General features: G+C 39.1%; 1 protein-coding gene across 4 annotated transcripts; it reads right to left on the reverse strand.

The window, feature by feature from the left end:
• Positions 1-252: 252 nt before the first annotated feature.
• On the reverse strand, positions 253-21,895 carry LOC114879737 (forkhead box protein D2-like). 4 transcript variants are annotated; one of them, XM_029194970.2, is made up of 9 exons: positions 21,723-21,893; positions 19,162-19,547; positions 15,664-15,796; positions 3,034-3,609; positions 1,688-1,889; positions 1,567-1,615; positions 1,420-1,498; positions 1,201-1,320; positions 253-969 (listed from the first exon to the last, which is right to left on the reverse strand). In XM_029194970.2, exons 2-9 carry the CDS (start codon positions 19,219-19,221, stop codon positions 806-808), a joined length of 1,383 nt encoding a protein of 460 aa, XP_029050803.2. In that variant the 5' UTR covers positions 19,222-19,547; positions 21,723-21,893; the 3' UTR covers positions 253-805. The 4 variants fall into 4 exon arrangements, with proteins under 4 accessions (XP_029050803.2, XP_029050802.2, XP_029050801.2 ...); XM_029194969.2 differs by having other exon boundaries at positions 1,201-1,341; XM_029194968.2 differs by having other exon boundaries at positions 1,201-1,350.
• Between the last annotated feature and the right edge of the window lie 1,650 nt (positions 21,896-23,545).

Raw genomic sequence — 23,545 nt, forward strand, 5'->3', positions numbered from 1 at the left:
ATATTAAAGCTCGCTCGGTCGGGCCGTGTTTGTAAAACATTATCGTTTTCACAAACATCGCCGTTGCTGGCCATTGGCTACTTTACCCCTCTACTTCTTTTTCACCGGATATTCTGAGCCGGGGGCTCTCTTGATTCACCGGTGAACCCGGTAGTTATAGGTTCTCCAGGATTTTTATTTTTCTAAATTACAGAAGCTTCGCTCCTTGAACTCTAAGATGAAAGGTAAATAACGTTTCTCTCACTTTTTCAATAAGCGTTAAATAATAGAGATTTATTTCCATATAATTACAGAAGCTGCCGCATGTACAGAGTCCTTAAAAGCGAGGAGAGTTTCATAGCGATCAGAAAAACTACCGGTACACATAGGCAATTACATTATGTACATACAACGAGTCGTCCTATTTATGCGATCTACACGTTCAGATACATCACTATGAACCTAAGTAATATTTTTGTCTGTATGTATATATATATATGTATAAAGGAGGAACGCTTCAAGATATGCCTTGACGCATCCCCCTGGCTCGCGGATACAGCTTAGACGTAATCGTTAATTATAGTGATCTCGGGGATGCTCCTCCTCCCTTCGGAAGCCACCGACTTGTCCCTTAAATATCGAATACTGTGTAGCAGTCGAAAACACACCGAGGACACATCCTCGGGGAGCTCTCGTCGAAGCACAAAGTTCCTTGGACACTGCCCCTTTTTCAGAGTTGTTCCCGACCTCCAGTTTGCAAATTCCCGCTTACCCCTGCGGTAAGACGGTCCTCGGACGTTGACGAGAACCTGGACGATGGAGCGATTCACATGAAACACTTGGACCGAGACTGGAACTCCATAGGCGAGAAGGCAGCGGTCGAGACTCCTGTTGGAGCTGTGGTACCCATCATGCCGGACGGAACTCCGACTCCGCCTACGCTGGTACTCGACACCGTCACACTTCCCGGTTCCTCCTTCACGTTCACCACTGCGACAGAAGGGATCGTTGAGAATTCAACTTCCTTTATTGGGAGAGCCGAGGCTGTTCATTTGATTACTGCAGGATTGGGACGTCAGGAGTGCCTCGTCGCAGGGATCGTTAAAGTAGGGATGACAGTGGGCTGGTAGCAGGTTGGGCAAGGTGGCTACAAAGAATAAAGAAAAGCAACGTTTCATTCCATGTGTCTAGCGTGAATTGTTCGTAAGAAACGATAATTACTTTCGGGCCAGTAGCATCTGGTAGGTACCGTCTCCGGCGTCATGGCGGCATCGTGTCTCCTGGCGAAGCTGCTACCGAAGGAGCCGCCCCCCATGGAGCCAGGAGAACTCGCCGTCCCACCTGGAACATCCAAGTAATTGCCTTGAAACGCTTTGCCTGGTCGTCGAGCATTTCTCAATAGTTCTGGCTAAATGGCCACAGGTTAAAGCAGAGACTCACTTAACGAGGTGCCCAGTTGGCTATACCCGTTTATCGGTGGGATCTGCATCGACTGCATTGGCTGCAATTGCGGTTGAAGCTGCAATAAAAGATCGTTGCATTGTTTGGTGCAAGCTTAATATCAAATTGATACTGGGTCAAACTTACTGACTGACAGTGACTGTAGGAGAGCTGTGATTGCTGAAGACTCCAAGCACTGGAATCGAAGACGAGTTAGAAGGTTGTTCTAGTAAAAAGTATATACCGCTAACTGAAGATTCCAGCGTACCTGGTGTCGTATCTAGTGTAGGTGGACGGAGCATAGGACGGTGGTGAATGGCCAAACAAGTTTCTGGGACCCAAATGAACATGCGTGGGAGAAAAAGGATCGCCGAACAATGGTTTATGATACGGTGCGTTCCTATACGGCCGCTTCATACGTCTACGCCTTCTATAGTTACCGTTCTCGAACATGTCCGCGTACTGAGGATCTATAAACGTCCAACGAAGCTATCTGAGTACCTCGTCGTTTTTACAATAATTATGTTACGGTAAATGTAATAAACTGGTGATTATGTATAATTGCCACCATTATATTTGGTAAATGTGATAAATTATTGAATATTTATCAAATTAACCGGCGAGTTTATATAGTTCCCAACTCGTAATGGCTAGCATGATAAATATCTTGACCAATTGTGCCAGTAGAATACAGCGCAGTTTCTCGAGTAGTTACTAGTCAGATGGATGGTTATTCGTTGGGCACTATGGTAACAATATTTTATAATTTACAATTAAATATTCAATAAATGGTTATTTTAAGTCACATGGATTTTTCGAAATAATGTCTATTATGTATCCTTTAATAGAAAATATAAATGAATAAATGTTATAGTAATTATTATCGTTGGTAAGTATTTAAATTAACCTACCCATCTTCAATCGCCTCGGGTTGAATAGGAGATAAAATATTAAACTTATTTTTATTATTAAAACCATATATTATATAGATGTGATAGGTTAGGTTAGGCCGCCTTACCTAACCTAACCTAATGCATCAATAATATTCACTTCTAATTGAGTTTTAATGGACATTTCGACCTTAATTTTTATAAATCTCAACAGCTGCGCAAACTGGACAAATTTAGTTAAAGTTATGGATTTTTATCACATTCGCCATTACGAGTTGGGAATTATATAAACTCGCCAAATATTCAATAATTAATTTATCACATTTACCAAATTTAGTGATGATTATATATAATAACCGGCAATTATACATAATCACCGGATTAATCACGTTTACAGTAACATATGTTGATTTATAGTATATAGATGTAAAAATATGATTTTTTATTAAAACATTTTTAAAATTAAAATTTAAAATATTTAGGTATTTAAATTTAATTAAACTAGAATAATATAGTTTAAAAGAATATTAGAATTATAATTTAAATTAAAAATATTAATATAAAAATTTTTAATTATTAAAATAGCATTGAATCTAAATATTTACCAACGATAATAATTACTATAACATGTGCAATTATACATAATTACCGTAACATTTACCGTAACATATATATTATTTTATAGAAGCATGGAGGAAAGATTGATTTAACGATGGAAACTAACCGAGGGTCCAGAAGTTTCCTTTCCTCTCACCGCCTCCTTCGCGCGGTACCTTCACGAAGCATTCGTTCAGCGACAGATTGTGTCTGATCGAATTCTGCCAGCCCTTCTTGTTCTTCTGGAAGTAGGGAAACCTGGCGGTGATGTAAGCATAGATTTCACTCAGGGTGGCCCTCTTCTGAGCGCTGTGCTGAATCGCCATTGCGATCAACGCGACGTAGCTGAAGGGAGGCTTCTTGCTAGCCGAATCGTTGTTACTAACGCTTCCGTTTCCGTTACCAGAGGCACCGGTGGACCCGTCCGCGGCTGCGGTTGGCGTGGAGGGAGCCGAGGGAGTCGACGGGTTGCTGTTGGTGGTGCTATGAAGAACTCCGCTGGGGGATGATCCTTTGTCCTCTAGATGATGATGAGCGGAGCCTGTCGAGTGCATCGACACTACGGAGTTAGGACTGTGCAGGCTATGGTGAGAATGATGGGTCAAGGATGCGTGCGACGCTAGGCTCCGACCTATGGAGGAGTCCAGCTCCTTCGACGTGGCGCCCAGGCAACCATTCTGCATCTCTGACACGAAACTGCTCACTGGAATTCAACGGTACATTGATATCACTTACAATTTAAGTCCCTAGAATTCATTTTTTTAACAGATGATCATGATTTTTATTAAGCACTCAATGGATGCCAAGGTGAATTTCAATCGGAGACGACGGGCGCTCCGGGAAACTGGACAATGGAATACTTCCAAGAAATCTCGACACGCTTAAACAATTGGGCCTTTGAAAGGAATTCGTACCGCGACACTCGACGCGTGGAACGATAAGCTGTTTGAAGAAATCGTGATTCAGGATCGAACGATTGTCCGAGGTCTACCGGGTGATTAAATTGCGTGCATGCGGCTCGCGCAAGTTAACCCTTTAACTGCGGGTACTTTTAGCACAGCCGATCGCTCCAATTTTCAATTACACTAGTGGAATTAATTCTGGACACTTTTAAATTTTTACTTCAGTAATCATTTATATTTTACATTCTAATCATTGTTTTCTAATTTTAGGGCGTTGTTTATATAAAAAAATCAGTAAAAAGCCATACTTTTAATATACAATAAAAATTACAATTTCAACCCTTCAAAGGAGGTAGAAAAAAATTAATTTCATCCTATGATTGGCTACTTAACATCATGCGACGTTTCGTGTTGCCAGGCGCAAAAACAGTTTAGATTTTTTTTAATTAAAATTTCCAAACATTTATTAAACAAATATTAAGTACAATAAAAATATTACAGTATCAATTTAGCATAGCAGAATATACATTTTCTGCATAAATATGAAATAAAGAATATTTTTATTCAAAGTGTCCAGAATTAATTTCACCAATGTATATTCTATTTTAAATTTATTTTATTTTTATTTTAGTAGTATATAAGCCACAGTCGCTATTTGATATTATCAAAAATTAACATAATGTTTATATACCACAAGCGCCTCTGGCTATAATTTTAGTATATGGTTTATAAGCTACACCCGCAGTTAAAGGGTTAATAAGTGACAACCAAATTCTTCTACAATTTGTCCCTATGTAATCTTTTTGATAGGGTTGTCTTTGTTTATGGTAATGGTAGCGCTATGGGTCCTGGTCCACGCTGTAGAAAAATTCTATAATTGCTCCAATGTTTCAGAGGGAAAAGAAAATCAGTGAAAAATGCGAAGACGTGAGTCAGGAAGGAGTGCGTACGTGCACGGCGTGGAATATTCATCGGTGCCCTGCGGCACGTGTAACTGGAACTGGTGGTAACTAGACACCGATAAGTTGAGCACGCTGCACTCCGACAACAGAGAGAACCGTCGCTAGTGGAAGAGAGAGGCTTTGGAACAAAAGGAAAACAAGGGAGCAGGGTTTTTCAGAAAAATCTTTGCTCCAGTTTCAAGAATAAAGGATCCGCTATCAAAAACTTGATGATAAAACCTGAAATTCGATGGCTGTTATCGTTTCGTCACGCTGCAAATGGGAATATCTAGCCCATGATACGTTAATACTCGCAAACGTGATACTCCGTTAACGTACTGCTTCGGGGTACATGATTTTCAGTATGGAGATACAGTCTCATCATTTGAGACCCATGTTTTCACAGCAGCGACATGGTATTGGATTTTCAATTAAATATTAGGGTCAGCATAGAGATGAAGAGAAAGAATATTGTTAAATTTCTATATGATTATATCAAGAATTTGCAGATTATATTTTTATGAATCTAAAGAGGGTTTTCATAGCAGCGACATGGTATTGGATTTTCAATTAAATATTAGGGTCAGGATATAAATGAAGAAAAAGAATATTTTTACATTGCTATATGATTATATCAATAATTTATAGATTATATTTGTTATGAACCTAAAGATGGTTTTCACAGCAGCGACATGGTATTGTATTTTCAATTAAATATCAGGGTCAGGATAGAAATGAAGAAAAAGAATATTTTTACATTCCTATATGATTATATTTGTTATGAACCTGAAGGGGATTTTCACAGCAGCGACATGGTATTGGATTTTCAATTAAATATTAGGGTCAGAATAAAGATGAAGAAAAAGAATATTTTTACATTGCTATATGATTATATCAATAATTTACAGATTATATTTGTTATGAACCTAAAGATGGTTTTCATAGCAACGACATGCTATTGGATTTTCAATTAAATATTAGGGTCAGGATATAAATGAAGAAAAAGAATATTTTTACATTGCTATATGATTATATTTGTTTTGAACCTAAAGGAAGTTTTCACAGCAGCGACATGGTATTGGATTTTCAATTAAATATTAGGGTCAGAATAAAGATGAAGAAAAAGAATATTTTTACATTGCTATATGATTATATCAATAATTTACAAATTATATTTGTTATGAACCTAAAGAGGGTTTCCACAGCAGCGACATGGTATTAGATTTTCAATTAAATATTAGGGTTAGGATAGAAATGAAGAAAATTGCTATATAATTATATCAATAATTTACAGATTATATTTGTTATTAGCCTAACCTAACCTAACCTAACCTAAAGAGGGCCAACATGGGTCCACGATATAGGAGCATATGGATATCGTGTAAACATTTTCTATATTATACTATTAGGTGTACAAATTAATTCGGTGCCTTTTCTTTTTTTAATTAATGGCTTATTTTTAAGAAGTTATAGTAACTACAATTATCGAAATCATATTCTCGCGCCATTTTTCAAATTCACAAAAGCGCGGGAAAAGTATTCGAATTTAAAATAATAACTAAGAAAGTGTAATGTTAAAGGTAACGAATTAATTTGTACACCTAATATATTGAATTATCTTCTCCAAGCTGATCAAGACTAATCATCCTCTTCTACAGATCACGTGTCCTCGTTCGACAAGCGATATTGACCTGTGCTAGAAGAGCGTACATGTACACAGAGGAGCGTGTCGTGGATCCAAGGTGCGCAAGCAAGCAACGAGATCGCGATAACGTAAAACGGTTCGCCAACACACCTGACTGCAACTGGAGATCCTTTGCTACGCGACACCTACGAGACCGCATCTGCTCTCGTCACGGGATCCCTTGTTTCTGTTCGTACACGACAAACGATCGTCATTGGAAAAACATTGCTGTTATAGAAAATTCGTCAACGGAAAGTCTATACCGTTTTAACGACGCTCGACGATCGAGAAGAGATTTTGCAACGAACGACGGGAAAGAAAAAAATGCAGGGTTCAGCTATCGCGAACAAAATCGTGACGTAACTAGGATTGCGAAAATCGGCCTTCGTCGAGGAGGTATTGCCGTAACCGATTCCAACGTTTATCGGACTTCTGCCGACGTTTCACCGAGTCCGCAGATTCACGAAATGAGTTCACCGTTCTTGGAAACCGAGCTGCGTTTAATAAGGTCATGGATCCTCAATTAAGAAAACTCCTTTGTTCAAACATTCGCTTCTTATTTTTATTTCTTAACTTGATAAATTGATAATCGAGTCTACGTTAATCTCTCGACGCTAATTAGTATGTTTCCTTTTAATTTTAGATTAGAATTAACGCAACGGTTTATCCGAGCCTGCTGTACAGTTCAATGGGAAATGGGGTGATGCCACCCTGAAGTCTACAGGCGAATTGTTTTCTGGAACTGTTCCGATGACAAATCTTCAGGCGACCTGGTCAAAGAGCAAAAAAGCGGCGTACGATGAGAGGGAGATCTGCGATTTGCAGAGTGATGTCACGACGTATTGTATTTCGCTTATCGGCGCCGGATCCCGATTCCTCGTGGAACTCGCAGCATTTCACGAATGCGAATGCCACGTTTTCCAACGACAACGACCACCGAGACGACGACCTTCGTGTCAAGGATCGACTTTGCTCCAGTCTAATCGATGTACCACCTCCATCATTGTTCTTTTTTATCCATTTTTGTCAATCGATGCAGCAAAGTCTTTTCATCTGACCCTTCGTCTCGTTATCAGGGCCCCCATGTATCGGGGCCTTGACATACAAATGAAAAATTAGAGCCCTGCTTATTATAGCATGCATCGTGTCATTGTTTTAGAGGCAGTCGACTTCTCTAGCTGTATTTTTGTACTTGTTATATTTGTACGTCCCTGACGAATGTTATGACAATTCGAGGTTGCAGCATCGTTATTGTTTTCAAAACAATTTTTTGTCCACCTGTATACTTTATGGAGAGAGGAGTTTGTGCGGACACGTACAACTTGCAAAGACTCCTCTGCATGCATCGGGAAGTTATAACTTCCTGAAAGGGTATAGGCCCTATACCCTATACTATAGGGTAAGATGGTCAAAAGTGCCCCCAGACCAAATTCATCCTGCAATGGCCCATTCGATGGCTTATCAAGAAAAAACAGTCTGTGCCAAGTTTCAACCCTGTATCTCATCGGGGGGGGGGGGGGGGGGGGGTAGTAATGTGAAAAAATGAGTGGCACATATTATAGTAGCTTTGCAGATTTTTAGATTGAATAATTAAATAATAATTCTAAGTCTTTTTTTATCATTGAAGTCAGACTTGAAATAATTGACGAGGAGGTTGAGCAAGGGTCAATTGCATTATTCAAGGAAGCTGAGAGTCATCCGTGTATCTACAGCGATTATGATAAGCTAGAACAAGCGTCGAAGGGCGTCAAGGCACGTGCAGTGTCTAATGACCCATCAGAGTCCAGCTAATCAAGGATTCCTCTTAGGGGAGCCTCTCCATTCAGAGAGCAGGGGCACGTGCCTCCCTATTAACTTGAAAACGTATCCATAATGGTGGAACAATCAATTAAAGTAACTTTTAGATTGATAGATCGTATTTCTGGTGAGCATAATAAACAATGATTTGTTGTGTAAAATTTGAAATTTGAAAATCAATCTGACGAATAATTTATTTTTAGGGAATGAAACCTCACCTAAAGAGAAACAAAGCAACGAGTCGAAAACGAGACGTACACCGCGTATCTTCGGTATGATAAGAAGAGAAGGGGGTGAGGAAGGTAGGAGGATAAAAGAGAAGCTCAAATCAAGGGGCAGAGGGTCATCTGAGCGACGATAGCTCATCTCGTGGTATCTTCCGCGTGAGCCAATCGTCGCCTGGTATCTCGACCTCCTCAACGTCGTCGTCGCAACGTTCTCCAACCTTCTCCTCCTCCTCCCTCCTCGACACCGGAAGTACATATAGAATTGCAATTTCTACATGCAGTGGCTAACATTTCTTCATCTATTTTATTCGACTTCTGAATTCATTTTGTTCCAACTACGATCATTTCAGGGTCGATGATTCCTGGTTATCGAATGAAAGAGAGAGAAGTAACGTTATCGTGTTTACTATAACACGAATACTCGGTGTTTCGCGAAAAAGTCGAGGCAGGTTCGACCGAAAACACCAACGGGAATTACCTAACCAGATAATTTCGAGGAGGCCCGACCGTGTTCCCGCCTTTTGGTTCGTCGTCGACGATTTATCAGGAATCTCCTCCTTCGGTATTCCGTTTCGCGCGTCATTCTGATCATCTTATCTTTACAGAGCCAAGGAAGCGGAATTTAGAAGGCGATAGGGGAATCGAGTACAAATTGAGCGAGATTCTTGGATGCTCCATGAAATTAACTGCAGGAGGAAAGGATAAGATTGATCAAGTTCAGATAAGCATCTGATGATGATTACTGTTAGTAGAGTGATATACACTGGTGGAATTGATTCTGGACACTTTGAATGAAAATATTCTTTATTTCATATTTGTGCGGAAAATTTATATTCTGCTATGCTAAATTGATACCGTAATATTTTTATTGTAATCTATAATGTTTATACTTAATATTTTCACATGATCTGGTTTGTAAATGTTTGAGAATTTTAATTAAAAAAAATCTAAAATGTTTTTGCGCCTGGCAACACGGAACATCGCATGATGTGAAATAACCAATCACAGGATGAAAGGATATCCAATGAAATATTAATTTCTTTCTACCTCCTTTGATGTGTTGAAATTGTAATTTTTATTGTATATTAAAAGTATGACTGTGAATGGTCTTTTTACTGATCTTTTTATAAAAGCAACGCCCTAAAATTAGAAAACAATGATTAGAATATAAAATATGAATGATTATATATTAAATAATTTGAATAAATGCGAAATTTAAGTAAAAAATATGAAATAAAAATTAAGGAAAAATTTAAAAGTGTCCAGAATTAATTCCACTAGTGTAGATCCTCTAGGACAGTGTTTCCCAACGTGGAGCCCACGCCCCACAGGGGGGCAATTTGATTGTTAAAGGTGGCAATTCAAAAATGGACTCCTCCAGAGTTTAAATTAATCGTATGGCGACTCTCAGTAATAATTAAAATAATATAGAAAAATCTTGAAAAATGTTTTGAAAATTTACTTACAGTATTTCCTCAACAATTTCCTAGTGATTTCTTTCTAAAACCTATCATTTAACTTTCTTCAGTGAACAATTCAATTTTTGAATCTTAAAAATTATGTACATTAAAAACTAAAAACTAAAAAAGAATTTTAAATTAATGTTTTAATTTTTCTTAGATTAATATTATTTATTGCTCTAAGGAACTGTATATGTTACATTGGGGCATAAGAATTTTAAAAAGGCTTAGTTGGGGCATGGCTCAAAAAAGGTTGGAAAACACCACTCTAGAATCTCTTTCAGTTCTTCCAGAAGACCAATGGCGAATCACGAAAGCTTTCCCTCAAGGGAAACCTACGTTACACCCGATCGTATAATACGTAATTGAACTATAAAAGATTGATAAGTGGATTACCGTTTCACGACTTCTTTATCATCAGTCAGCGATTAGAAAGCCGTGCCCTTGTTTACTACACGATCTATTTTAACGCGAGCGTGAAGATATTACATACGCGGCCTGGTTTCTGAATAAATAAACAGGGTCGCGTTATCGTTGCTGAAAAGCAGGCGCCACCGATTCGCTGAAAGATCGCGAGATGATCGTGTATCGTTTATCCCTAAAACGTGATCGTAAATCTGAACGAATTCACCTTTTTATATCTTGGCCAGTTCGAAACGGAGTTCAATTGTAATGCACGCTAATCAGAGCTGCACAATTAAACGCGTCGACTGTGCCGCGCAAAGGCTTATCGTGCGTTCTTTATTGCGCCGATAAATTTGCACGCATAAGCGCGAATACGATTGTTAAACGTAATACGGGAATGTGGAACGCGAATGGAAGAGAAGAGAAAGAGGGATCTGCCGAGGGGGGGGGTGAAATGAAAAATTATAATAGAGCCTAATGGCATTCAGAACCTAACCTAACCTAACCTAACCTAACTGGTTAACCTTTAGAGGACGGAAATTTGGGATTATCGATCTCTCTAAAAAAATCAGGGAATACTTGTGGGTGAAGTAACTATTACGGGTCGAGCCACTCACTATAGTGGCTTTCTGTCCTGAGGGGTAACTCATGAGTACAGTTTATAGCAGATAGTCCGATTGACAGCAAACTCAAATTTTTGTCTGCCATATTGAATCAGCCATCTTGAATTTCTGAAATCTTCAAATTCGTAATCAGCGACCCCAAAAACCCAAAAATAATGATATTTAAACAATGACGAGAAACTTTTGTTTTTGAGCCACTATAGTGGCTTTCTGTCCTGAGGGGTAACTCATGAGTACAGTTTATAGCAGATAGTCCGATTGACAGCAAACTCAAATTTTTGTCTGCCATATTGAATCAGCCATCTTGAATTTCTGAAATCTTCAAATTCGTAATCAGCGACCCCAAAAACCCCAAAATAATGATATTTAAACAATGACGAGAAACTTTTGTTTTTGAGCCACTATAGTGGCTTTCTGTCCTGAGGGATAACTCATAAGTACACTTTATAGCAGATAGTCCGATTGACAGCAAACTCAAATTTTTGTCTGCCATATTGAATCAGCCATCTTGAATTTCTGAAATCTTCAAATTCGTAATCAGCGACCCCAAAAACCCCAAAATAATGATATTTAAACAATGACCAGAAACTTTTGTTTTTGAGCCACTATAGTGGCTTTCTGTCCTGAGGGATAACTCATGAGTACAGTTTATAGCAGATAGTCCGATTGACAGCAAACTCAAATTTTTGTCTGCCATATTGAATCAGCCATCTTGAATTTCTGAAATCTTCAAATTCGTAATCAGCGACCCCAAAAACCCCAAAATAATGATATTTAAACAATGACGAGAAACTTTTGTTTTTGAGCCACTGTAGTGGTTTTCCCGTCTTCTAAAAGTTCAAGAGGAATTCTTCAGTGTCCAATAGAAGCAAGCAAGGTTAGGTTAAACCGAATCTAAGCAAGCTCAGACAGATGTTCCCATGTGTGCACGTCTAAAATACGATTCAAAATCTTTTTTACAGAGCGTACCAGAGGACTGGAGAAGCCGAGTCGTTGGTATAAGCAGAATCGTTGGAGGGATTCACGAAAACGCTGTCGTTGGCCGATATATCAGCCACGGTGGCTGGTGGAGCAGCCAGCATTCCCGGATTAGCGACCATAACTCTCGTCGTTGAGAGCACTCTCTGAACGGCTCTCTCGATTTCGAAAACACGAGCAGGCTCGGATGTGCCCCATCTTGTTGCTCCTGCAAAAATTCCTGACCACCGTCGAGGATTTTCCCTTCCCAACGAGTGATCGAGTTTTATCTCGTGGAACGGAGTAGCTATATGAATTTTTATGGATGCCTTTTATACACCCAAGGAGAGATATCGACGACGCGACGGTGTGCTTCTTAGATTTCAACGGTGGTGCGTCGAGGATTAATTATGTCCAACCGACTCTGTCTATCTAACGGCGATTAGCGAATCGGACAAATCTGGTAACACGAAACCGACGCAAGCAACTGCCTTCCACCTTTATCAACGTTTATCGTACCTTTCGATCCTCTGTCGGTACTCTCTCGACATCTTCAGGTTCCGTTACAGAGGAATTAAGAGAAATATTATTCAGGGATCAACAATCATCCTTCTGCTAGTGATGGGCGATACAGTATCGATATTTGGAACATCGATACTTTTCAGTTCAAATATGACGATATTTATTTATTTATTTATCCATTACTAAACGCGATTAACCTTTGTATACAAAATTTAACAGAAATAATTTTGAGACCCTTCGTGTATATAGCGGCATTCAGAAATATGGTACAAGAACAGTAAATTAGGCAGAACAAGTAGTACAGAAAAAAAGGTATAATGCGAGACGACGCAACGCAATAGGTAGCATACAATGGTAAAGGGTACGTATAGTATATGATATGCTACGTATCGCCCTATAGGCAAGGTTGACGTAAAGCACTCTAGTGTGAAAGTAGATCTTGAGAAGATATCGATATGTGCGCGATACTTATTGCTGGTTTCACACACCCTGTTAATAGCGTCAATTGCAGTATCGATACTTAATATATAAACATCGAAATTTCGATAAGGAGAAAATTAGATAGAAAAATATTTTGTACAATAAGTTCCACTTATATATTTATTTATATATATAGAATGTATGCAATATTAATCTCAATGTATAGTAATGCATAAGTTAATAAATAGTTATGTAAACGTAAATTAGATATAAGCTGTTAACAGAAGATTTGTATATAGATTCTAAATAATCCTCGTAATGGATGCACGTCCAAAAAAATTAAAATATTAAATATAATAATGTGATCAATTCTAATTTAATTGTACGTATTGATATCAATAATATCGACACTTTATTCCGAATTGATGTATATCGATACTTTGGTTATCGATACGTATCGATACCAAATATCAATGCAATTCAGGAATATGCCCATCACTATCTTATGCCACTTAAGGAGTTATTGGTGATATATCAAAACGTAGAGAAGTGCACAAAAATCACACGACAATTTATGGTGACGTCCTCTACGAGTGTGCGAAATTACACACCGTCTGAGAGTACGATTTAGAAGCTTGCACACTAGAAATATCACCTCCGAAATGCATGGGGTGTTATGAGAGGACGGTGTAACTCGACTTTCCAATTCAAATTTTAACACAAAAAAACGTAGGGAATTTATCGAAATTGCAACTAGGGATAAAAGAAAGTGTCGCGAATCACCGTGTCAAAGCATAAGATCATACAGAGACTTATTACATAGGAATTTGTACTTAACTATGTATAGTCCGTCCAATGAGACGAGTCAGTAAATGTATACAAATTTTCGGGTGCGAAGCAGGGTCGGCTCACAGTATATCGGTCCCTGCATATTAAAATGAGAAGCTACTTCTTTTGGAACAATAATAATACACTACCGTCAAAAAGTTTGGAAACAAAGAGATTTAAATAAATAATTCAACTGCATTGCATAATATAAAATATATACTTCACCTATATAGTAATATAGAATAGAACAGTATTAGAATTAAGCAAAAGAATACAATGTAGAATCACTTATCTCAACTTTTTAATTACTTTTTAAAACAATTCAAATGTTTCCAAACTTCTTGGCGGTAGTGTAGGTGTAAAATTATCTCCCAAAATCATGACAAATAATTTTTGCGCACCCTATATACGGGAGTGCGTATTTGAAAAACGCTACATTTCCCGCCTGGCTTTTTAAGCAAGGACCCGCGGTAAGGGACCGGCGAAAGTTGGCCCTGAGAATAGTGTGTAATGGCCGCCCCCGCCGCCAAGCTGCCCGCGAACTTTGAATTTGAAGTGAGTCGCAAATTTTACGTGTGAAGGTTGCACAAAGAGGCATTCCCAGCCAAAAGTACTCCCAAACTAGTTACAATTACGTCGAAAAGATGTTTTAAAAAATACTGATGGTGATTTAAAAAATACTTAACCCATCCCTCTCAGCGTTTCGCTTCTCTTTCACATAACCAGTCACTTTTGAACTACAGTATACGAACAGTAATACCTTAACTCAGGATTAGTATTGGAGGAGTGATTTTGATTTAATAAAGGTATTACTAAAAAAAAGAAAGACTTAACCTTTCTACAGAATCAGTTATTGAACAGAGGACCACTAAATGAATGATAATACAACAAATGGTATTAATAAACAAACAAATTTAATTATTAAGTGGAGCTGTGTTTTCGAATGGTCCCACCAAAATTGAGAACTCAGGTTCAGTATATTAAAGTTGGTTTCAGAACTGGATGTCATACCGTTTTCGAGAATAGCGCATGCGCAATATTGAATAGCGCATGCGCAGTATTGAACAGCGCATGCGCAGTATCGAATAGCGCATACGTAGTCCCAAAATTGTACAAAAATTTCTAACCACGATATCTCTAAAACGGTAAGACATCCAGCTCTGAAACGAATTTTAATCGGTTTCTGGTAGTCAATTTAGGTTATATACCGAACCTGAGTTCTCAATTTTGGTGGGCCCATTCGGAAACTTATCCATAAAGTGGTTATAACGTGTTAACGATACTATAATGCGCACTTTAATTGAACAGGAATGGTCATTCTGTTTTTGGACGGATTTATTATGCTCCCATAAACAAGCACTCTTCTCTCTCTCTGTTCCTACTGGATGATTAATGGATATGGTTTTGCGTTAACGACCAGCTTATAACTGGACGTAATCCATCAGCAACGCGGTATAATCAACCACATTGAAACGCGAAAAACAATTGGTAGCTGTACGCTGATAAATCATTAGAGGCGCGTTGCTCTGTGCAGTCATCAGGATATTTCTATCGCGAGGCGACGTCGAAGCCGAGGCTGTTGAAGACGAGTCACTGACAGCCTCTGAGGAAGCCTAATCGAGGGAGAGACTCGAGAAAAGATCAGGACGCAGCCTCCAACTGTATATCATCTCCTCTCTCTCTCTCTCCTCTTTTTCTATCACGATTTAGTTTCTTTTCTTCTTTCTTTCCGTCCTTCTTAAACCCAGATTTTCATCTCCCCCCCCTTCCATGGCACGGAGTCACGCGACACTCGAGCAGCGTTTTGTATTATTAGAACACATGCTCCTCAGCTACACCGAGCACGAAGGAATCATTGGTTCGTATCGTGGTGAGATCCTGATGACGTCAAACGAGTCGTTAAACGTCATCGATAGCGTTTTTAGAAGCTTACTCTTGACGAGTGGACACAGGTGGTATTTAATGTTGAACGTTTCAAGGAGGACACTTACCTTGATGTAGAGACGGAAGAGGCGATGGCGGCGACACCTGAAATGGCTCCTGCTTGATTTTCAGGGAATGAAAGGTCTCCTGCACACCTCCATGACTTGTGACACCCAGGCTTCCATTGCCTTGCTGCAGTTCCTGGAACCAAATGATACGGGTTACAATTATTTATTTATAGATTTTACAGTCACAGTTGATTGTTATATCATAATCATAATTTTGTCAGGTGACTTCAATTTGAATTAAAAGGAGGTATTCTTAAGATTGTCTTTGAAGCAGACTGAAAGAATGGAACAATTGTTGGACCCAGCTAGTGCATTTTAATTAACTGAAATTAATCCACTGATAATGCCATTAATTGCTGGCATAACGCACATGTAGTAATTTCATTTGTAACGCTTTTAGGAAGCTGGTATGATCAATGTGCGGCACGGCTGAGACAGGAAGATGAACAACAAGGGACGGTGGTGAAAGGTGAACGAACCAGAAGAGGAGGCGACACGAACGACGGGGCCAGGAGTCTTCTGGCTCGTAGCTGGCGATGTTTGAAGTGCCGTCGCCGGAAGCTTACAAACACCGACCCGGTGTTGTGACATCGTATTATGCCAAGCGAAACTTACGATCTCGCTTGATCGTTAATTTGCGATCCGGCTTTTACGACGCCTAGTTTGCGTTTAACCGCCTACGTGTTACTTGCCGAGAATTCGTCAAACGTACCGGAACCGATAACCCGATGAAATTCCGAACGTAATCAATCGAATCGATGCACACCGTGAAGGATCATTTTCATTGTTTATCCGTTGTCAAGTGTATCCGAGTTGGGAACAGAACCCGTGCCGTTGACCCGGGGATTAAAACCGATTGGGTTTACATGTTCGGCTTGTCTGAAAAGCTCACAACCGTTTCTATGATGGCGCTCGATCTGTCAGGACGAGGCTCTCGAGCCCGGACAAGATATACAGACACGGTCGCCGCTACCGCAGAAGTGCATCAACAGGCTGACACTGAGAAACGTCCTCGAGAGATTCGTCCAGGCGAGTAACAGTCGCGACACGTGGCCACCTCGTTAATTCGCTAGACAGCCATTAAATTAAGCCTCGCGCTGTGTCGTCGCTTGGTAGACGGTTTAAACCGGTGTAACCTGAGGGAGGGAGAAGGGGAGGATTCTTCAAAGGAAGGTGATTTTAGCCCGGTTCAACTTGTGGATTAATAGTATATTTAGTTGAGGAAATATCGCAGGGAATGGAAATAATTGTAGCGTTGATTTCTTCATTGTAGGAACTCTTGATTAACACCTAGAGCGCCATCTCACCCATATATGGGTGACAACTGAATTTCAATAGGAATACATTGCTCATATTATTAGGAATTCTTTGAATTACTTAATTGGAAATACCTGTATAATATAATGAAACATTTTGAAGATAATGTAGATAAAATTTGTGAAGACTAAAAGTGATACTTAAGGGAATTTTCAATGGTTCCAGTGTGGCAGTCAAAGTGTTAAAAAGTAAAGATACCAAGGATCCAAGAAGATTATTAGGAATTCTTTGGTTTACTTAATTGGAAATACTTGTATAATATAATGAAATATTTTGAAGATAATGTACATAAGATTTGTGAAGACAAAAAGTGATACTTAAGGGAATTTTCAATGATTCCAGCATGGCAGTCAAAGTGTTAAAAAATGAAGATACCAAGGATTCAAGAAAATTATTAGGAATTCTTTGACTTACTTAACTGGAAATACTCGTATAATATAATGAAGTATTTTGGAGATAATATATATAAGATTTGTGAAGGCAAAAAGTGCTACTTAATGGAATTTTCAATTGTTCCAGCATAGCAGTCAAAGTGTTAAAAAATAAAGATACCAAGGATCCAAGAAGATTATTAGGAATTCTTTGATTTACTTAATTGGAAATACTTTTATAATATAATGAAGTATGATAATATACATAAGATTTGTGAAGACAAAAAGTGATACTTAATGGAATTTTCAATGGTTCCAGTGTGGCAGTCAGTGTTAAAAAATGAAGATACCAAGTATGATAATATACATAAGATTTGTGAAGACAAAAAGTGATACTTAATGGAATTTTCAGTGGTTCCAGCATGGCAGTCACTGTTAGAAAATGAAAATTCCAAGGATCCAAGAAGATTATTAGGAATTCTTTGACAAACTCAATTAGAAATACTCTTATTAGATCCTTGAAATTATGGATAAAAATCTAATGAAGTATTTTGAAGATAATATACATAAGATTTGTGAAGACAAAAAGTGATACTTAATAGAATTTTTAAAAATGGAGATACCAGGGATTCAAGAAGAGACCTATCTAAATACTCTTTAGGAATAAGAAGAAGAAGTAATGTAATCGAAATAGAGAGTGAAAAGTGTAACACGTTTGAGTGCCATAAATCAAGCTGCATATTTTAAAGCGACGAGCCTTAAATAAGCAATCAGAGACTTGAGTGTTCCTCGAGTACCTCGCTACGCTCCCTCCACCGAGTGCAAGTACTCGGTGTCCAGCAATGGAAACAAGGCTATGGAAGACGAAAGATCAGCGTAGGTCGACAACGTGAGAGGCAGCCACTCTTTATCAGTGGCACGATAAAGGCTCATCTGCCTTTTTTTCTTCGGCTATCGGTCGCTCGTTTATTTTCAATAACTAGTTCGCGTGTCTGTCCCAGAGTAATAATCGTATTTAATTTAAAATCGAACACACCGGGTACGTTGGCCTGATTAGACGACGTGTTTGAAACAGAAGCTCTTATTGATCTTTCTCGAACACCTTTGTAAATCTAAACCTCGCGTCCAATCGATCAGGCTATCGTTTAGCGTTCATTCATTCAACCAGCTCTTTGCGAAGTCCTTATCAATGCCAAAAATCCAAGGGGGCTGCTCGCCGAAGAAAGATTACCACTTTGTATATGGAAACGAGAACGTCGCGTGGAATCGGGCACAAACACTTGGCGAAGACGCAGATCGGCTAGTTGCGAAATTTTCGAGGTCACGACCTCCACTTTTCTTCTTTTTTCTTTTTTTCTTCTGTGCGACGATAAGCGAGCGCGTATGACGCTGCTCGTTCGACTCGTATCATTTTAACGGACGTCGTCGAGCCGGAGTTGGAAAAATGAGAAAACTTATGGAAAATCGCTTTTCTGTACTAAACTCTCGGCCAGATGATTTGTTAAAATTATTATAATGGAAATTGCTGGAGAACACTTTTGAGGAATGTATCTAAGCAGGGTCGGCCCTGAGATTTCGGGGTCCGAGGCGAGCTTCAAATTGTATATGACATAAAAAGAGTACCTCAAATAAAATTTATAAAATTAACGTTAAATCTTGTATAACTAATTTAGATTTGCATTATGCAAAATCGTCTTATGGGGGCCCTGGACCTTGGGGGGCCCTAGTCTACCTAGGCCCAGGGCCGACCCTGTATCTAACAATAAGTGTTGATGATAAAATGCTTGATGACTGCCGTTGAAAAACTTACCCCAGCGACCGGAATAACGTGCGAGACCATCCTTGTTCTGTCCAGGTCTGCGTAATTCATAAAAATGTTGGCGGTCGCAGCTGCATTTACGCAATGCCGCACGGGTAGGTCCTCCCAATAGACGGGCAGACCCTCCACTGCTCACAACTGATCGTTCCACAGTGTTTCTTCAAGTTTGCAACAGCGTTTGTCGTACTAATGTTCACTGACACTTAGAAAATCGGTTGAATGAATAATTTCCTCACTGATCACACTTGTTGGCTAGGCAAGCTGCACCTCCCTGTTGCATGATAATTACATCTTCAGGGTAATTAGAGTTTATGGCGCACAGAAATACTGGTACACACAACGGTGAAATGTTCTCCCAAAGTCGGTTAATCTGTAATCTGTAACAGAAGATGAAGATGCGACATTTTGTGAGCTGCTCGTGGATAACTTGGTATCTAATTAATTTAGTAAATATTATTAATTATTGTTATGCAAAAAAAAGTATCATACTCTTGGTTTATGGTAAGATAATTAGTAATTTGATAAACATATCAATTATCCAGCTATCTGATTTGCAACATCAACAACAAATGCTTTTATTAATACCAAGGGAAAAACATATCGTTACTGGAATGAACTTGAAGCTCTAAATTAAGCAACAACTTGCTATCTCTACCAAAATAGCTGTTAATGACTTGATAATCCACACCAAAAACGATCATTGCCTGACTCAACGAACCTCATCCTAAAAGTAAATCACCTTCGTCAGAATGCTCTTAAATACTCTCAGAAAGCTTCACTAAATTTTACAATGACAACAATTTCAGAATCAGAAAATCTTTTTATTAATATGAAGCTGAGACCCTGAAGAGTCTCACAAAGGAATGGTCAAAAGTGGATGGTACAGGTGCTCGTCCAGACTATGTTTATTTGAAAGAACATGAAAGGAGGAGTTTATAGTGCCATTTTTGAGTGCCATTGGCAACGAGTTCAAAAGTAATGGGACTTTGAAATTTCCATATTTTAAACTGAAAGTTTAAACTGTAATCATCTCAAATTCATGCCTTTGTCACTTTTACGCTTAATTTTCACTTCATATTTTCTAATCATGTGCACTTAAAAATATGAAAATTTCAAAGTCCCATAACTTTTGAACTCGTCGCACCTTAAATTCCTCGTTTCATACCCCTTCGAATAAACATAGTCTGGACGAGCAACTCTACCATCCACTTTTGACCATTCCCAAGTAATTATCTGAGGAACAATTTGGATTTCTGGTCGAAGCCACCCAAGTCCTCGACAACGCTCCGCGGAGCAATAACGACGGCGTTTCGTTCAAAGAATGCCGGGACAAGAAGTTTGACTAGGCTACCAGTTACTCCGGAGGGATGGTTGACGAGCGGGCAACAGCTGAACACTTAGCAAAGGGAGCTCGTCCCGAGGGAGTCGTTGAGACTTCCGGCGGCAGCCGACAGAGGATCCACGGAAAGTCCTCGACTGAACGCGTCGTAAATTCTGGCGATAAGAGGGTGTACGCGAACCGTCAAACACCGTCTATTTTAGTCCTCGGTTTACATTAAAAGCTGTCGATGTTAGTTTATCACTAACCTAACCCTAATCTATCACTAGCCAAATCCATTCGGACCAATGTCAACCCTTTTTGCCTACAATTGTATCAGATTTTGCGACGATATCGTAAATGTGCCGACAGATCTGCAAGGATCATTGTGCTTTTGTTTGTTTAACAATAATCAAGCTACTAAGTGGCAATAATTAATTTCATTACCGATAGCTGTGTTATTAAGTTGAAACATCAACAGTTGTGGTAATTAATTTGCAACCTAAGAGCGTGGAACTGTTTCAAAGTAATTAGGGGAACCCTCTTATCTTCGCTGACAGAAGGAAGAAACATTTATCTGGTTGTTTAGTAAACACCGTGTCGCGCTCATAGAAATCTCGTACGAGCTCGAAACATAAGTTTACAAACTTCTTCGCGGTCGGACTTTTAGATATTTAAATATTACTGAAAATCACGGATGCTTTTTATACTCCCGACAACCGAGACGATAGTAAACCATCTCATTCATAAGTTTTGCCCTCGTGAAATGTTTATTCTGACGCGAATAAATTATGTTAGATCAACATCAACAAGAATCTGAACTTTGCTCGATGCAAGGCGACGTGGATGTCGACAACCGACGGTAACTTTATATAAATAAGAAGGAAATTTCTATTTTAAACAAATTAGAAGAATTTTTCTTTTAAAAATATTGCCAAATAGGAATTTGTCGTTTCGAGTGAAGAAGAATTGAAATTGAAATATTAATTATGAGAAGTGGGAAGTTGGAAATAAAATTATTTTGCAAATATTATACTAACCGCTTAGAACACTTAAATATTTTCTTTCAGAGTTTTGAATCAAATTAAGTTGAACCAAAAGCTAATTCATGACACAACATAAAATATGAAGATTTTATCCTTGCAAACAGATCACCAGGATCAAAGTACATAATTAAAGTATCCAAGAGTACGAAAGGAAAGGTATGAAGAAACGTATCACTATAGATGTTTACCTTACTGGTAGCACTCCACGGATAAGGAGGTGGATCTTATCACTGGTAATTCACGATTCGCGAGCAGCTCGACCGCGTTCGAGCGTGGAAACGTCGAGTAGAACCGGGCACGATGGAGCGTGCGCCAGGAACACGCGTCGAGAGAGGAGAACCAAGCGAGATTGAAACTGATTGAGAACGTTCCGAGCGAGCCAGCGAACGATTCGGAGCGGGTGGAAGCGCGCGGAGGCGGAGTCACGATGCTCGACTTATCAGTACCCTCCCACGTATCGTTCTCCGCCTCTCTTCGTTGTTCCAGCCAGAAACTATGTTACCCAAAGGTTCTGATCCTTGTCGGGAAAAATGATAATTTTAAAAATGTCCAAAATACAATTTAAAAAAGTCTGTAATTTTATTTCATAAATGTTGTAATTACAATCTGGTAAAGCGAGGAGCTGCCAGAATTGACCCCTACGTCCGAAAGAGACTTTGCTCTACTTTGTCAGCTGAAAAGAATTGGTTCAATGATTATGTAACTGAGCTCAGGTGGCACTTGAGAAATCAGGTTAAGCAACCGGCTGTTTTGCACGATAATCATTACCTAGAATCCTGCCGAAATTAAGGTCACCAGTTTGCCGAAGGAATCGCTGAACTCGAAGAAAATCGCGCGGACAGCTTTTCGTTGTGCCACAATTTTCGGGCAGGGCGCACGCGTTCGTCCGAATCGATACCGCTGTTACAATGTTTACCTGCCGTTTAAAAACGTCCACGTTGAAAGAAAAGGTTCATTGTTAAATGTAACAATGCGTGTTATTGTTTTTATAAATCAAATACTTTCCAAAGATCAATTCTTAGGTCATTCGAGGTATTCTTCGTTTATTTGATGTTTGATATTTTTTTAAGAAGAATCTTTTTCATTTAATTAATCCGTTAGAAGTGTAGTTACCAGCGTGTAAAGTCCCCTTTAACGCGTTACAGAGTAGCAAAGAGCAGCGGTGATGTTCGTGCAACAGGATAGAGGGAAAGGAAAAACGGTCGCCATGCTTTGGGCGGAGACTGCGGTACATTTGGCTCTTTCATTGGGCGGAAAAGCTGACTCGGTGCATCAACTTGTGCGGAACACACGCGCCGGCTCAGTACACGCTGCCCGGACTCCTTGCAAATCATTGCATTACCATAAAGGAACGCTATGATTCGGAGCACTCTTTTATCCATTTTCGAGTGCGATATTCGTTTCATGTTTTTAAAATTAGCAAGGGCTTTTAATTGCATTCGACAAAGTAGCAAAAACTGATATACAAAATTTCAATTAATCTCCCTCCATTTTATATAAATTATAAAAAAAAAATCTGAAAATTTGTTAAGCTTACTATCAGGGCCGGCCCTGAGATTTCAGGGGGTCGAGCTCGGAGAGAAAATTAAGATTAAAGCTTGTATAACTAATTTAGATTTGCATTTACATCAATTAGAATTCAAGTAAACATTACTCTTCTTGCGCTCTTAGGGAACCCTAGGCGGGTCCTAGGGAATCCTAGGTTGCTGCCTAGTCTACCTAGGCCCAGGACCGGCCCTGCCTTTCAAAGCGTCATTAATAATTGCAATTTTAGATTTAGAATAATTGCAATATGGCCTTTCAACAGGGCCGGTCCTGAGACTTCAGGGGTCCGAGGGCAGCTCCGAAAAAGGGACCCTTCACATATGACATAAAAAAAGTACCTCAAGTAAAATTTATAAAATTAACATTAAAGCTTGTATAACTAATTTAAATTTGCATTTACATCAATTAGTATTCAAGTAAACATTACTCTTCTTGCGCTCTTAGGGAACCCTAGGCGGGTCCTAGG

Source organism: Osmia bicornis, chromosome 16 (assembly GCF_907164935.1).
Source record: "Osmia bicornis bicornis chromosome 16, iOsmBic2.1, whole genome shotgun sequence".
NCBI classification, from domain to species: Eukaryota; Metazoa; Arthropoda; class Insecta; order Hymenoptera; family Megachilidae; genus Osmia; species Osmia bicornis.

What these genes read in the sequence shown, in the direction of transcription:
- LOC114879737 (XM_029194968.2), bottom strand. Translation starts at nt 19,221, where the DNA reads ATGAATTACGCAGACCTGGACAGAACAAGGATGGTCTCGCACGTTATT. An exon ending in ACGTTATTCCGGTCGCTGGG is followed by an intron (nt 15,797 to 19,161) that starts GTAAGTTTTTCA and finishes ATTTGGTTCCAG; the next exon opens with GAACTGCAGCAAGGCAATGG. An exon ending in CCAACTGGGCACCTCGTTAA is followed by an intron (nt 1,351 to 1,419) that starts GTGAGTCTCTGC and finishes GACCAGGCAAAG; the next exon opens with CGTTTCAAGGCAATTACTTG.